The sequence below is a fragment of the Trachemys scripta genome, chromosome 10 (assembly GCF_013100865.1).
Source record: "Trachemys scripta elegans isolate TJP31775 chromosome 10, CAS_Tse_1.0, whole genome shotgun sequence".
Classification (NCBI taxonomy): domain Eukaryota; kingdom Metazoa; phylum Chordata; order Testudines; family Emydidae; genus Trachemys; species Trachemys scripta.
Window position 1 is genome coordinate 66612079 of NC_048307.1, and position 15215 is coordinate 66627293.

Below are 15215 nucleotides of genomic sequence, written 5' to 3' on the forward strand. Positions count from 1 at the left end.
GGTTTTACTACTGGCAATCTCTCTAATGGCTCCTGAGTCTAGTTACAAATTTAGGAAAAATAACTACAAATAAAATATACCTCACATGATCTTTCATACCTGCATGGAGAAATTTAACTGCTCACCCATGTTTGTTGTCCCCCTAAGCTTCAAAAGTGGATGGAGGATGGCATTGGTAGCCTGCTTGGGAACATATTTGTTACTATATTTTGTGTATTTTCCTGATTTGTCTCTTTTGTTAGTTCTACTTTTGATGGGGAGTTGCTGCAATTTAGAGGCCTCCAGGAAGAAGTATATTTTAAATTTCTCCATAAAGAAACAAGACTTGAAGAAATCAGACATGACTTCACAGTTGCTTTTCTTCTCCATTGCCTATCTCCACCTGTTGTTGTAATCTGTTTATGGTAGTGCTTGCTTTCTGCTAGGCACTTCCCAGAGCTCACAATTTAAGCTTAGACTTATTTAGGAATGGGAAATAACACATACTTTCCTCTCCCACTTCTCTATTATGGACTGGCACAATTTATAACTATTCATGTTAGAAAATTATACCACAAGGATAGGCACATGTTGCTGAGAGATATTTGGCTGTGCAGATCCTGAGCTGTCCCTGAGAAGGTAGCGCTAAAGTGGGATGAATGAGCCTCCTATCCTCAAAGATTGCATACTCCTATGGGGCAGCATCTCAGATCCAACAACATTTGCAACAGGTGGTTGCAAATGTAACCTACCATCTGTTCATAACTAAATTGAAACCCGTTTTTCCTAAACCTCACCCAATTTTTCTATGGCACTGGGTACGAACATCAGGCCAGTCAGTCTCTTTGGGGTGTGTGGTCTGGACTCCCTAGGAAGGCAGAAAAGGGATGATGAACATAGCCTTAGCCCTCACTTGCAGCTTTAGTCAGGGGACCAGTCTCTGTGAGGGAGTTGTCCAACTGCAGCCAATCAGGTGCCCAGACAATGTAGCGGTGTGTTAAGGCCAGACATACATCAGTCTTTCCCTCTCCAGCCTGCACACTAATCCTGCTAGGACACTACAACTGCCAGCCACTTCTGGCAACACTCGCTGCTGGAAGAGTTTCCCTTTACTGCTAGAGGTAAGTGTTTTCTTCATGCTCAGCTTATATCTGCTGCTTCTAGAAACATTTTGATCAATCAGAATAATTCACATACCAATTTGAAATGACTTGTTTGTTAAGATAGTAAAATGCCCAGTGGGAAAATCTGTGGGAAAACCCCCACCCAGGTATGGGGGGGGAGGTGCAGAATAAAAGACTTAATTCTCAAACTATCCTTGTATTGGGGAAATGAAGTCTTTTCCCAATAGATACAGTTGAAGATCAGTCTTTTCGGACCAGAAGGCAGAGAATGACTACCTTTTCAGTGACAAGGTGGGTGAGGTAATATCTTTTATTTGAACAAGTTCTATTGGTGAAAGAGACAAGCTTTTGAGACTTATAATTGTGTCTAAGCAGACACAGGCATCTTACATTCCTAGTCTCTTTTTCTCAAGTGTCTGTTAATGAAAAGAGTAAAATTAGTGAAGCCATAATTAATAAATTCAGTAATAATCATTCACTTTACATGTACAGTGATTCCACTGCAAATGGTTAAGGTACAAGATGATTAACCTGTCAGGTTCTTTTTTTAATTTATCACAAGGAAAGGCTTAGAAACTTGTGCCGCTAAAAATGTTCATTTTAGACTAACTAAAAAGGGAACAAGAGGAATGCATGGGGATAGAAAACTAAAACCTGTAAAGTTTAAAACAGATAATGTATCAGCAAAGTAGAAGAGATTACACATTCTGATATTTTGGGGGCAGGCGATACTTTTGTAAGCAGTGTATTGCTCTTATCAAGAAGAGCCATGCATTGGCTGGAGCTAGGGATAGTTCAATCAGCTGAAAAAAGAAGCTTATTGTGCTTAAAAAACAAAAAGCCCTGCAAGAATTTGCTCTGGTTCTAGTAGGTACCTGAGGGAATGCACACTATTGGGGGATAAGGGTTTCATATGGGAATTCATACACTGTAGTCCCACAGTTTAATAGAACCCCAGAATCTTGCAAAAGATCAGANGGATCAGTATTGCCAATTCCAAGCATTTGAAAGTCATGAAATGTTAACCCAACATTTATTATATTTTTTTCTATTTGCTTTCTGGGTTTTGAGCCTTTGGGGTTTGTATTTTCAAGCTTTCCTCTGCAACGCTGAGTGGCCAGAAACATACTCCTCCTGCTCCCCAGTTCTTCCCTCCCCCCCCCCCCCCCCTTTTTTTTTTTTAAATGAATTAGATTTTCATCTTACGACATGACTTCAGGAGCTTTTGCTGAGGCCGTTGCACATTGACCAAGTACTTGTGCTGACCACATTTGTTGAAAATGGCTTCCAGAGAAACTTGAAAACAGGTGCTGTTTTCATCGATCTAACAGCGGCGTATGACCCGGTATGGCACACTGGCCTGCTCGTGAAGGTATCATGGGTCCTGCTACCTTGGGTCACAGGCATCGTTGAACTCCAATATGTTAGGGCGGAAACACTCTGGCGCCAGGAATGAATATCTGTTATAATCCCCAACTGGTCCCTTGTCACCGACCCCACAATTTGCCTGCCTGGCTTTGACCTGCCCTGTCAGTGGTCCCTGTTGAACAGGTTCCGGACCGGGCAAGGTCTCTGCAGCCAATCAGCGGTGGCCTAGAAGAACTGCATCATGCCACTGAAGATGTCATCACTTGGCTAGATAACTGTGCACATGCTAAATAAATAAGGAGCTGTGGATATATTTATAAATAAATATTGAGACGTGATTAAAATTGTAAGAGTTGGCAACACTCCTATCACCAACTTTATGGCTTAGAATAGCAAAATGTTTCCTACTAATATGCGGAGCAAAAAAAAAAGTAAATTGTGGTTATAAATGATTGATTAAACTATTTAAAAGGGGTTCCCCCCATCTGTTTACTAGATGCAAAATATCAAAGGGTGTTGCACTTATAGAAAAAAATTCTCATAGTTGGCTTTTTTTTTTTTCTTGGTTAAAGTCATGTATATTGATATTGGGTTAACTGCAATAAAAGATCAGATAAATCTTGGTAATGCTCTATAACTTGCCATATCTTTAGACTGGAACACTGTCTTTTATGATTCTGATTCACATTTGTTTTAGTCATTTCAGGAGTGGATGGGCACAGGTTTGAACTTTGTATCTGGTAACATTCATCTCAATACCTTGTTGACCTAGATGCTAAAAAGTGATTGTAGATAGGGAACTGAATCTTTTTAAAATACATAATAGGTTTAGGATCTTAAAACAGATAAGGGCCACGCTGTCATTCCACTGAATTCCCTCTGCTTGCTTCATCGCCAAGACCCAAGCTGAGAGTGTTTCATTTCTCCTGCAAGAGTTGATAGCAACACACACATCCCAAAAGCAGCATAAAAGCGGAAATTCCCGGTGTAATTGTTTGTGAAGCCTGAGCAGAGTCTCAGCACGTAAGGAAAAAATAAAATGCTTGTATGTTTTTATTTGGTTATTAAAATATATATTCTGTGAGCACCTATCCCATGCTCTGGGTGGTGCTTATAATATTTAAAACAACACAGTCAATTATGGTGAACTCTAGAATCCACTACCAACCAACGATAATTCATTTCTTTGTTTCTTTTCATTCTCACCAGTGCCTTTCCTTATCTTGTAGATTCATACTTACTGAAGATGTCAAACATGGGAGTGATGTCCACCTGCTTCTGTGTCCGTTCTTTTGTACACCTGCTTAGGCCGGGAGTGCAGAAAATGGGCTATTTCCAAATGCACACTGCATCCAGGTGTGCTGCTAAGAATCACTACGAAGTGCTGGTGCTTGGCGGGGGCAGTGGTGGAATCACCATGAGTGCTCGGATGAAGCGGAAAGTGGGAGCTGAAAACGTGGCTGTTGTTGAACCAAATGAGGTAAAAATCCTTTTAAAATTAGAGAATGAGGTACTAGCTTTCCTTAGTTGAGAAGCTGGTTTGTTTGTTCTTGCTCCTTCCCTCTGTTATGCAATTGAGAATTAAAATCCACGCAGGTCTCCCAGCAAGAGAATACCATGTAATGCACCATAAAAAACTGCCTTTAGCTATGATGCATGAGGCAACATTTACAAAGTACATATCTGTCTATACAGATCCTTTCATTAGGAACAAAATGTGACCGACCTTCTAGCTGAAGGTTCAAATGATCAAAAAGCAACTTATTGTTGCTTCAGCGAGGAAGCCAGAAGCCTCACACCTAGGGTGACCAGATAGCAAGTGTGAAAAATTGGATTGGGGGAGGAGGCCTTGGGGGGTAATAGATATTCTATATAAGACAATGGGCCCAATAATATCAGGACATCTGGTCACCTTACTCTCGCCCTTAGGGCTAGGTTGTGCAACCAATAGATTAGTGGGCAACTACTCAATCTTGCCCTTATGTTTATGAACTTCATGACCTGATTGAAGAGTTTATCTTCTATGAAGTGAAATATCTTCTTGGGTTCCATGGCTACATGCCTAATGCACTGCATCACAGCCAGCCCTTGTCTGCTCCAGACTCCCTCCAAAGGCAGTCAATACCCCTTTCGCTATAGGGGATCATCAGAGGCACTTTGTCCTACTTTCCCTTTCCCTGGGCCTCAGTGAGCAACCTCTGCAGTCCTGTCAGCTGTGAAATGGAGGCCGATTCATGGAGATGAGTTTTCTTTCAGAAACATTACTATCAACCCATGTGGACACTAGTTGGCGCTGGTGCAAAACAGCTGGCAACATCTGGACGTCCGACAGCCAGCGTGATTCCTTCAGGTGTAAAATGGATCAAATCCAGTGTTACAGAGTTGGATCCAGACAAGAACTGCATCCATTTAGCGGATGACAAAAAGGTAACCGTGATAATGATGGATATCCGTGAGCCTTAAGATAGTGTCAGAGAAACTTACTTCTGATTTCCCACTCCAAAGGGTTCCCATAAATACAAAATGAATTTCCCATCCTGTATGGGTGCCATGAAACGGATACTCTACACTATCCAAGAAGTCCTGAAAATGTACTGAAAACACTTGTTACACTGATAGTATGATAACAATTGCTTCTGTGGGTTATTTACTTATTTAAAACAAAAACCAGGACAACAAAACCCTCCAGATCAATAGATGCTTTTCTCTCCAGGTAGCAAGTACCAGCATGTTTTCAGCACTTGTTTTAATGAACTGAATACTGCAAAATAAGGAGTAATTACCTTGCTGAACAATGGAGTAAATGTTTCGGATGTTCAGTGTAATTTGTTTATTTCATGATGCATTTTTAATCATTCCACCTTTTAGTATTTACCTCATATGGCTTATAATACATGGCTTGGTTTGTTTTCCATACCTTGCATTATTTCACAGTTAGTGTTCATTAGTAGTTGTCAGATTGTTTAAATTAACCTTTTGAGGCAAAGTTCATTATGTATAAATGACATCTGTTTTTTTTTTTTCTTTATACTATAGATATCTTACAAATATTTGATAATTGCCCTTGGGCTTCAACTGCATTACGAAAAGGTATTCGCTTTAAACCAAATACATTTTTACTGGTGTTAATTGCATAGAAATTGCACTATATACTTTTGTGATCTTCTAAATTTAGTGGTTTTTCAATACAGTATATAAAGTGTGTCTACTAGTTCTCGCAGTAACGAATGAATATTCATGTCTTTCTGTCTATAGAGGCTCTAAATTGCACTGGATAGTAGGGGCTCCAATTTGGGGCTATTCTCAAACCATTCAGCATAAATAACCTCTCGCTAATCACATAGCAAAGCTGTCATCTTATTTATCCATTGTGCCTTTCCACAGAGAGACGTTTTCTACACATCTGATCACACACAGAAATAACTCTTGATTGGCTGGCTGAATAAACTGTAGAATCCTAAAAATGTAGGACTGCAAGGGATCTCAAGAGGTCCAATAATTTAATATAGAAAAGAGGCTTGAATCGCAATCTAGCTTCCATCAGCAGCACCCAGCCTTCAGGCCCCTACTGGCAGAATTTCTGCCTGAAGAGGGGGTTTGCAAGTGGTGCAGTTGCCTGCAACTCTGTTTAGCCCGGGCCAGATGTGGAAGATTGGCAAGGCCTCCCAAGCAAGACATTGATTCATTGCATTTTGGGGGCAGTTTCTGCTGATGGAGGGGGGTGGCATCATAGAGCCTATTCTGGAACTTAAATCTGCCCTCCATAGTGGAGCATTGGGGAAAGTGGTAGTGTTAGGGTGCAGTAGTTTCCACTGGCGCTGGTAACAAATCTGGCACAAGGACTTTCTCCGGTGCCACTTTTTCTTCTTAAAGTTCATTACATTGTATCAGGCAAGCGCAGCCTAAAGCCTTGAGTCCCCTAGATACTGGGGTGGGAGGCATATGTGGGATCTGCGTCAACTGTTGTCCTAAGTCTGGGTGAGCATGTGGCGTAGCTTCTGATAAATGGGAAAATGCTGCTATTTGGAGCTCTGGTAGTTCTAAAGGCACAGTGGAAACAATTACTTGAGCCATCACTTGTGAGTGAGAAGCAGCTTGTTGCTTATCTAAAGTCAACTACCTCCTACGGAGATTAGTTCTATTGAAACCAAACTGCACAGTATTTAATGATTGTCAATGTTTGCTGTTAGCTCTTCTATAGCACAACCTGATAAAGACAAGTACAATGAATACCCAGGGAAAGTGCAGTGTGGCAAAACCAGTCACCACTTATTTATAGCTAGATAGCAAACTATTTGGGTTTAAAAATAATAAAATCATGATTAAAATTAAAGCCCACAAGACAGGTATGGGGAGGCCCCTATCCTGCAAGGATTTGTGTGTGTGGGTGTAATTTAACACACTGCAAGTGGTCCCAGGGAGTTGATTGCAAATCAGAGTGAACATGCATGTCTTCTTGGCATAGGTGTCAGTGCTGCAAACACTGATGCACATGTGTAACTTTACTCGGGAGAGTTGTCCCATGGAAATGCCCCAGCCCCTTCTCTGTAAACAGGGAATAATTCCCTTCCTTGTAAAGGTGTCATGAGGATAAATAAATTGATTGAGATGCTGATACAGCAGTGATGAGACATTTCAGGATACAAATAGTTTACTTTAAAAAAAAAAAAAAAAATGCCCAAGATTTCTTTAGTTCTGCTACAAATAACCATCAGATGACAAAAACTGAAATATTTTTAAAAAATCAGATTTACTTTTCACTCTTTAAGCTGTTTGTTTTCATTGTCCAAACTGAGTGAACTTAAAAAGTAAACAGCTCAATCCTTTTCACTTCCAGCCAGGCTCTGACTGTGCACGAGCCCAGTGATACAGTATTTTATATAACACATGCACTCTGCTGGCAATGTTTATGATTACAACTGTTATACTTTCTTTAAAAAAATCATGGAACCATTAATACTGGGCTTTTTGCTTTGTACAGCTTATTTTCACAAAAACTAGTTTAGGGGATTCACCCCCTGACAGATCCCCTTTTAAAAACTAAGCAGTCTGTGGGTGCAGTGGAAAATAGCTCTACCTTCAGCTAAAACTTTGGTTTCCCAAATGATCTGTTATAGATTACAAAATATCTGAAGACAAGGGAAGATTTTACATCAATTTGTTCCAGCTATGTTTTAATAAAAGCTTTTGTTTTGTTGTAGATTAAAGGTTTGCCTGAGGGTTTTAATTATCCTAAAATAGGTTCCAATTATTCAGTCCACACAGTAGAGAAAACCTGGAAGGCTTTGCAAGATTTCAAGGAAGGAAACGCCATCTTCACTTTTCCAAACACTCCAGTGAAATGTGGAGGGGCTCCTCAGAAAATCATGTACTTGTCAGAGGCCTACTTGAGAAAGGTACGTATTTCATCACATCCCCTCCTGATGATGCCTGTTACCACTGCTAGAGATCAGACTTATTTTATGGGGATCATGTTGTAATTATGACAAAAATAAGCCCTGAGGTGAAAAAGATGTTGTGACTTAAATCTTAATAAGGTAATTGGTTTACAGATCAACTTTTCTGAGCGTCTGTCAATATGAAACAGACCATTAGGGCTCAGAGCAGCCGAAGAACGAATGTTCTAAGCTACCGTTGTGGCTCCGTGTTTCTGTGGCTAGCAGAGACCCAATTCAGTCCCCAATGTAACTTACAGCAGTGTCAGGATTGCCCTAATCTGCACTGGCTAGTATGGGCTCCAGTTTGGTGCCTTCTAACTGCCTGGAATAGATGGAGTGCAGAAGCACTGTCACCATGCTCCCTTCCATTCAGCCAGGTTGGTGGCTGAGAGGGAGGGGTGGTGTAGAGTTGGCCTGGTGACTTTCCCATGCTGTGGGAATACTCAGCTGGCTAGTAAAGTAAGCTTTGTGGTACCAAAGGGGCTATTGCAGGACAAGGATCTTGTCTGTAATGTTTAGTACATAGAACAGAGATTTTAAAGATTTAATACTGTGTATTTATATAACACTTTCCATGTTAAGGGATTCCAAGAGCAGTGTGCATACTACACACACCCACCCTGACAGGAGCCACTTAAATGCACTAGCTATTAAAAATACACACCACACAGCTTAGGAAGTAAAGCAAACAATATGATTGTACCCAATTGAAAGTACCAGGGGAATCTTATGTAGACAGAATGCAATACCCAGATAGGTGTTTGGCCAAGACACTAAGGCTAACCGTGCCAGGGGACCTTTAATAGACAAGTATTTAAACCCTCAGTTTTGCATGTCATCCAAAATGCTGTGCTCCCTTTTTCTGTGCTAGGGCACTTGCTTAGTTCTCAGTCAAATAATAGTGATACCCAATAAACGACTGCTACCCCACTTCACGTGGCACCAATGCCCTCCTGGGAGGTCTCACCCAAAGAAGATACTTACCTAGTTTCTGACCAGATAACTGAGAGGATCAAACCTTGAGATTGTGTGGCTCCAATACACATTTTAAGTGTTTGAATGTTAATATATGAAAATTCAAAACAGCTGCTAGTTACACAGTATATGCTCTCATTTACAATAGTGTAGTGTTGCTATCCAGTTCTACTGCTTTTGTACTCTGTTCACTGTTAGAAATTAATTTCTTTCTACCCAGACAGGAAAACGATCCAAAGCCAACATCATCTTCAATACTTCGCTTGGATCAATTTTTACTGTTCAGAAGTATGCTGATAGATTGCTGGAGATAATTAAGGCTAGGAATATTGTTGTTAACTACAAATGCAATCTCATTGAGGTTCGAGCAGACAAACAAGAAGCTGTATTTGAGAATTTGGACACACCTGGAGTGACTGAGGTTTATCAGGTCAGTAATGTAGAAGCTTTCAGGCCTTTAGTTTGGTCTTCTTCTGGTTTTGCCATCACTATTTACTGTCAACTGAAATACTAAATACTGAGATTTCCCCTCCACCTCCCAGAATGTAGAAAAGTGAGTAACTTCAAATATGGAAACAGAAACTGGGGCTATCCCAGCTAAAATGGTAATATTGTCATTTCCCTCAAAACTCTGAGCAGGATCTGCACTCTCAGCAGATGTAGCTGAGTGGTTAAAAGAAGCTCTGCTCTGACTAAAATTGTTTGTGAATAGCACAGCTGGAGTGGATCAGTAACTGGCTAGCGATCTTAAAGCACGTAGCAAGGACGCACTCAAAAATACTTAGAAGCTGAACCTTACATTTGACTGTAACAAGGCAAAAGAGCCTTTTCTCCCCCACTCTTTTTAATTTTCTCCCCCTCATCCCAATGCAGATCTGACCTGCTATAATAAGGGTATCAATTTTAATCCTGTTCATTGAATTCCATTTATCTAGCTGTTTTGTTTCTTTCTCTGCCCAGTATGAAATGCTTCATGTCACACCACCTATGGGACCACCTGATGTACTCATGAACAGTCCTGTTTCAGATGCAGCTGGCTGGTTAGACATAGATAAGGAAACTCTGCAACACAAGAAATACCCCAATGTGTTTGGTATTGGAGACTGCACCAACCTTCCAACATCAAAAACAGCTGCAGCTATAGGTATAGTTCAGTGTCTTGTTTTTTAATGGTTAAAGGTAACAATTTAAAACAAAACAAAAAAAAATTAACTTGCATGTTCCCGCTGGACCATTTTTCAGAAAACCAACTTAACCCTTGTGGTAAGAGAAACTTCTGACAAAGTACTGTTGGCTTGTAGTGATTAAAAAGTTTTTTGTTTATTTGCAAAGTAACAATGCTGTTTCCCAAAACTTACAATATGGACTACAGATAACAGGTTTCAACTGTTCTTAACATGCAATTCCAGCACTCTCATACCCCACACCTCTGATCTGAGGTTTTTATTTGTGTCTCTGGCACAGAGATGGAGTGTGACGAGCTATGGAAAATGAACATAACACTAATTCACTTATTCCATCTTCAGTTATGCAACTTTTTATTGTATCTCAAAGTACATGCATATGCTATCTGAGTGCTAAGACTCTCATAGTCAAATGATCCCATGTTCTGTTCTTGCAGTCCCTGAATTTGAACTGTACAAAATGGACATTAGGCATATGCCTATCATGGTTAAAATTTGAATGTTAAATACTGTGGCTGTAGAATATGGAAATACAATAATTAAATGGATTAAGGCTACTAAAATTGTAGTTATTGGTATAAGAAAAATGTGCACCTAAAATGAGTGGTGTATTGAACTAACTCAGCACAGGCAATGTTGCCATAGCTTGTCACAGCTCCCTTTTTAACATTATACAATATTTTTATATAATCAGCCTGCTGGAACTTTAGTATGAAACTTCTCTAATTCCAAAACATTTTGGAACTCCCCCTCCCCTTTCCCCAAAACATGAAGTTCAGACTTCACTAACATGCACCAATATCTTATCTGTTCTAGAAATAACTAGAAAAAAACTTATTAAACAAATGTGAAGAAGTCCAACTAGATTATTATACTGGAGAATATACAACCTAAAAAAAACCCACCTGAATTATTCCCATTCTACTAAACAAACTGAATTGTACAATAGTTTCCATGTACTGTATTATTGTCGTCATATTAGTGTAAATAATATGTAATAATATAGCAGGAAAATGCTTCAACTGCAATGTAGCCAAAGTTGTGTAACTAACTTTTTATCTCTTATGTAGCTGCCCAGTCTGCAGTGCTTGATAAAACAATTTCTTCAGTAATGAAGAGCCAATTGCCAACTAAAAAGGTATTTTAATGTTTCTAAGAAATTGCCTTATTAGAATTATCCTCCAGCAGTTTATTTTTTTTAAATAATAAAAGTGGGTAGAGAGTATTGCTTATATTTTAGGTGTTTGTACTCTTAAAATACAGCACTTTAATTGTTCATGTGCAGCTTAGTTTAGTTATTTGTCCCCGTCTTCAGTAGCAGGTGCTGAAGAATAGACAGGTACCACTCTTCTCCATCCAGTCTCACAATTTTTCACTCCTGAATTTAAGTTGACTTTCTAAAGGAGAAAGGTACTGAAAGAAAAAACTTAGTGTAACTTCAAAACCTTGTCAGTTACCCTGAAACCACTATTATGTTAAGCCTTTCTGGGAAAAGAATACTTAAAATTATGGAGAATCCAAGAAAACTGAAAATAATTAAGGGGACTTATTATTTGATACTAAAACTAACTAGTATTTATACAAGAATCTCGTAATTTGGGGGGGGTGGTGTTATTTTATTTTTTTTTAAAAGGCTTACAAGCTGCATAGTGGAGGGGGAAGAAAGACCCTTTAAAAAGAAATTGACAATAATGCGTGTTAAGCTTAAATTTTCCCCCGTGCACAAAGCCTAGTCTAGCCCCAACGATACAATTGCTTTACTGACTCACTAAGTAGGAAGAATGAACAAAAAAGAGATGTCTGAACTGACCAATAATTCTATTATACACAGTCAAATTGTTGGGCAAAAGTCAACATGGTTTCTGTAAAGGGAAATTGTGTCTTACTAATCTATTAGAGTTCTTTGAAGGGGTCAACAAACATGTATTTGGATTTCCAGAAAACCTTAGACAAGGTCCCTCACCAAATACTCGTATGGAAATTAAGTTGTCATTGGATAAAAGGGAAGGTCCTTTCATGGATTGAGAACTGGATAAAAGACGGGGAACAAAGGCTAGGAATTAATGGTAAATTCTCAGAATGGAGAGGGGTAACTAGTGGTGTTCCCCAAGGGTCAGTCGTAGGACCAATCCTATTCAACTTATTCATAAATGATCTGGAGAAAAGGGTAAAAAGTGAGGTGGCAAAGTTTTTGCAGACAATACTAAACTGCTCAAGATAGCTAAGACTAAAGCAGACTGAAGAACTTCAAAAAGAGCTCACAAAACTAAGTGATTGGGCAACAAAATGGCAAACGAAATTTAATGTGGATAAATGTAAAGTAATGTACATTGGAAAAAATAACCCCAACTATACATACAATATAATGGGGGCTAATTTTAGCTACAACAAATCAGGAAAAAGATCTTTGGAGTCATTGTGGATAGTTCTCTGAAGATGTCCACACAGTGTGCAGTGGCGGTCAAAAAAGCGAACAGGATGTTAAGAATCATTAAAAAAGGGATCGAGAATAAGACAGAATATATTATTGCCCTTGTATAAATCCATGGTACGCCCACATCTTGAATGCTGCGTACAGATGTGGTCTCCTCATCTCAGAAAAGATAAACTAGCACTAGAAAAGGTTCAGAGAAGGGCAACTAAAATGATTAGGGGTTTGGAATGGGTCCTATATGAGGCGAGATTAGAGGCTAGGACTTTTCAGCTTGGAAAGAGGAGACTAATATGATAGAGGTATATAAAATCATGAGTGATATGGAGAAAGTAGATAAGGAAAAGTTGTTTTATTTATTCCCATAATACAAGAACATGGGGGCCACCAAATGAAATTAATAGGCAGCAGGTTTAAAACAAATAAAAGGAAGTTCTTCACACAGCACAGTCAACTTGTAGAACTCCTTGCCTGAGGAGGTTGTGAAGACTAGGACTATAACAACGTTTAAAGAGAACTGGATAAATTCATGGAGGTTAAGTCCATTAATGGCTATTAGCCACGATGGGTAAGGAATGGTGTCCCTAGACTCTGTTCGTCAGAGGGTGGAGATGGATGGCAGGAGAGAGATCACTTGATCATTACCTGTTAGGTGCCCCAGAGGGAGTGAACCTGGCATTGGCCACTGTCAGTAGACAGGATACTGGGCTAGATGGACCTTTGGTCTGACCCAGTACAGTCATTCTTATGTCTTAAACTGCTCATCACTGTAGTATGATTGCCTACAAGCACTGCATTAAGCTACAGGCTTATAGACTACACAACTATCATATGTTGTTTGCTCTATTATCCACTCCCTGTGGGAGAAGTGTGAGCAATGGAATATCTTGTTTTGGTAGAATTTACATTATTTTTGATAGAATATACAAGTTGCTATATGTTGATGTTAGAAGGCAAAGACATGCCTGTTGCATTTGGGAGGTTTGTCAGTCTTCATTAGTGGCCGGCTGCAGCAGCTTCAAAGGAAGGTGTAAGATTCCCACTGTAGGCAGCTGTTAAGCTGCTGCTTCCCCCTTCTTCCCCCCCCCCCCCATTAGGTCTCATCCTGTTCTCTAATAGTCATTATTTATTCCACTTATTACAGTAGTGCCTAAGGGAAAACCAAAGAAGGGGGTCCATGTGCTGGATACTGTACAAACACAGAAAATATACTGTATTTTCTGGCGTATAAGACTACTTTTTAACCCAGGAAAATCTTCTCAAAAGTCAGGGGTCGTCTTATACGCCGGGTGTCGTCTTATAGGGTGGGTGCTGAAACTTCCGAGCCGGACTGGAGAATCTGCGGTTGCCGCATATGGTGGGGGGAGCTCAAAAACGGCCGTGGCCGCATCCCCACCCGATGACGAGGTGAGGGGGCACCTCACCAGGAAGGTGTAAGTGAAGGGCAGAGCAAGCTGCAGACGTCCGGGACACCCGGGGTATGGAAAAAAGAGAGAGAGCGGCGCTGTGCCCAGAAAAACACGCCTCTTTCACCCGTCTGGCCCGCCCTTGTATCCTATTACCGTACCTCCTTCTCTGCCTCTCAGATCTTGCTCCTGAGGACTGCAGTGAAGCGGCGCAGGCGCGCATGTGCGAGATCTGAGAGGCAGAGAAGGAGGTAATAGGATACAAGGGCGGGCCAGACGGGTGAAAGAGGCATGTTTGCGCTACCGCTCTGATAGTCTTGGAGACAGGGAGGGCTGGGCAGGCAGGGAGAGCTGACCAATCCAAGAAGGCTTTGTATACAACAACCAGCCAATCGCCGGTAAGGTACATCACTTGCCGTGATTGGCTGGTTGTTGTATACTGGGTACCACATACAGTACAGCACCAGTATCTGTACCTGTTCATACAGTATAGCACCAGTACATACAGTACAGTATACAAATGTCCAACAGTCAAAACCCCATCATGGCTCCACCAGCAAGAAGAAAGAAATATGAAGCCAGTTTCAAACTTAAAGTTGTAAACTTTGCCATGGAACATAACTGTGCTGCTGCAAGACAATATGGAGTAACAGAAAAGATGGTTCGGGACTGGAAAGCAAATGAAAAAGCATTAAAGAGTATGCCAAGGGGTAAGTGTGCATTAAGAAGAGGCACTCCACATTGGCCAGAACTCGAAAAACATGTAGCAGACATGGTGAATGAGCATCGCCAAAACGGTTATGTAGTGACACGAAATAAAATACATTTGTTTGCACTTCAGTGGGCCAAATCTAACCCAGATCACAGCAACAGATTTAAGGCCACTGTATCCTGGTGTACTAGATTCATGGGAAGGCATAATATGGTACTGAGGCAAAAGATGAAAATTGCCCCAAAATTACCTGCAGATCTTGATAGCAAAGTAAATAGTTTCCATCGATACGTAATACAACAGCGCACTAAACATGGCTATGCGTTAAGTAGTATTGGAAATATGGATGAAACTCCAATGAATTTTGATATGGTTGGAAATAAAACTGTCCATCAAAAAGGTGAAAAAACAATTTTAATTAAAACAACAGGACATGAGAAGTCCAGTTTTACAGTGGTACTAGGATGCACAGCTGATGGCGCCAAACTGAGACCAATGATTATTTTTAAAAGAAAAACAATGCCGAAATTCAAGTTCCCTGTTGGTTGTTTTGTACATGTGAATGAAAAAGGCTGGATGGATGAAGAAGGGGTAAAGC

General features: G+C 40.2%; 2 protein-coding genes across 2 annotated transcripts in view; one reads left to right on the forward strand and one right to left on the reverse strand.

Moving 5' to 3' along the window:
* Positions 1-3558: 3558 nt before the first annotated feature.
* Positions 3559-15215, forward strand: part of SQOR (sulfide quinone oxidoreductase) — a 15988-nt gene continuing 4331 nt past the window's right edge. The window contains exons 1-7 of the mRNA XM_034782958.1: positions 3559-3951; positions 4728-4898; positions 5508-5561; positions 7673-7867; positions 9105-9314; positions 9845-10028; positions 11139-11206. Coding sequence (XP_034638849.1) covers positions 3718-3951; positions 4728-4898; positions 5508-5561; positions 7673-7867; positions 9105-9314; positions 9845-10028; positions 11139-11206 — 1116 coding nt within the window. The 5' untranslated portion in view covers positions 3559-3717. The remainder of the gene's footprint in view (positions 3952-4727; positions 4899-5507; positions 5562-7672; positions 7868-9104; positions 9315-9844; positions 10029-11138; positions 11207-15215) is intronic.
* Positions 10186-15215, reverse strand: part of LOC117883569 (nicotinamide riboside kinase 2-like) — an 18795-nt gene continuing 13765 nt past the window's right edge. The window contains exon 8 of the mRNA XM_034782959.1: positions 10186-11481. Within this exon, the coding sequence (XP_034638850.1) occupies positions 11431-11481 (51 nt within the window). The 3' untranslated portion in view covers positions 10186-11430. The remainder of the gene's footprint in view (positions 11482-15215) is intronic.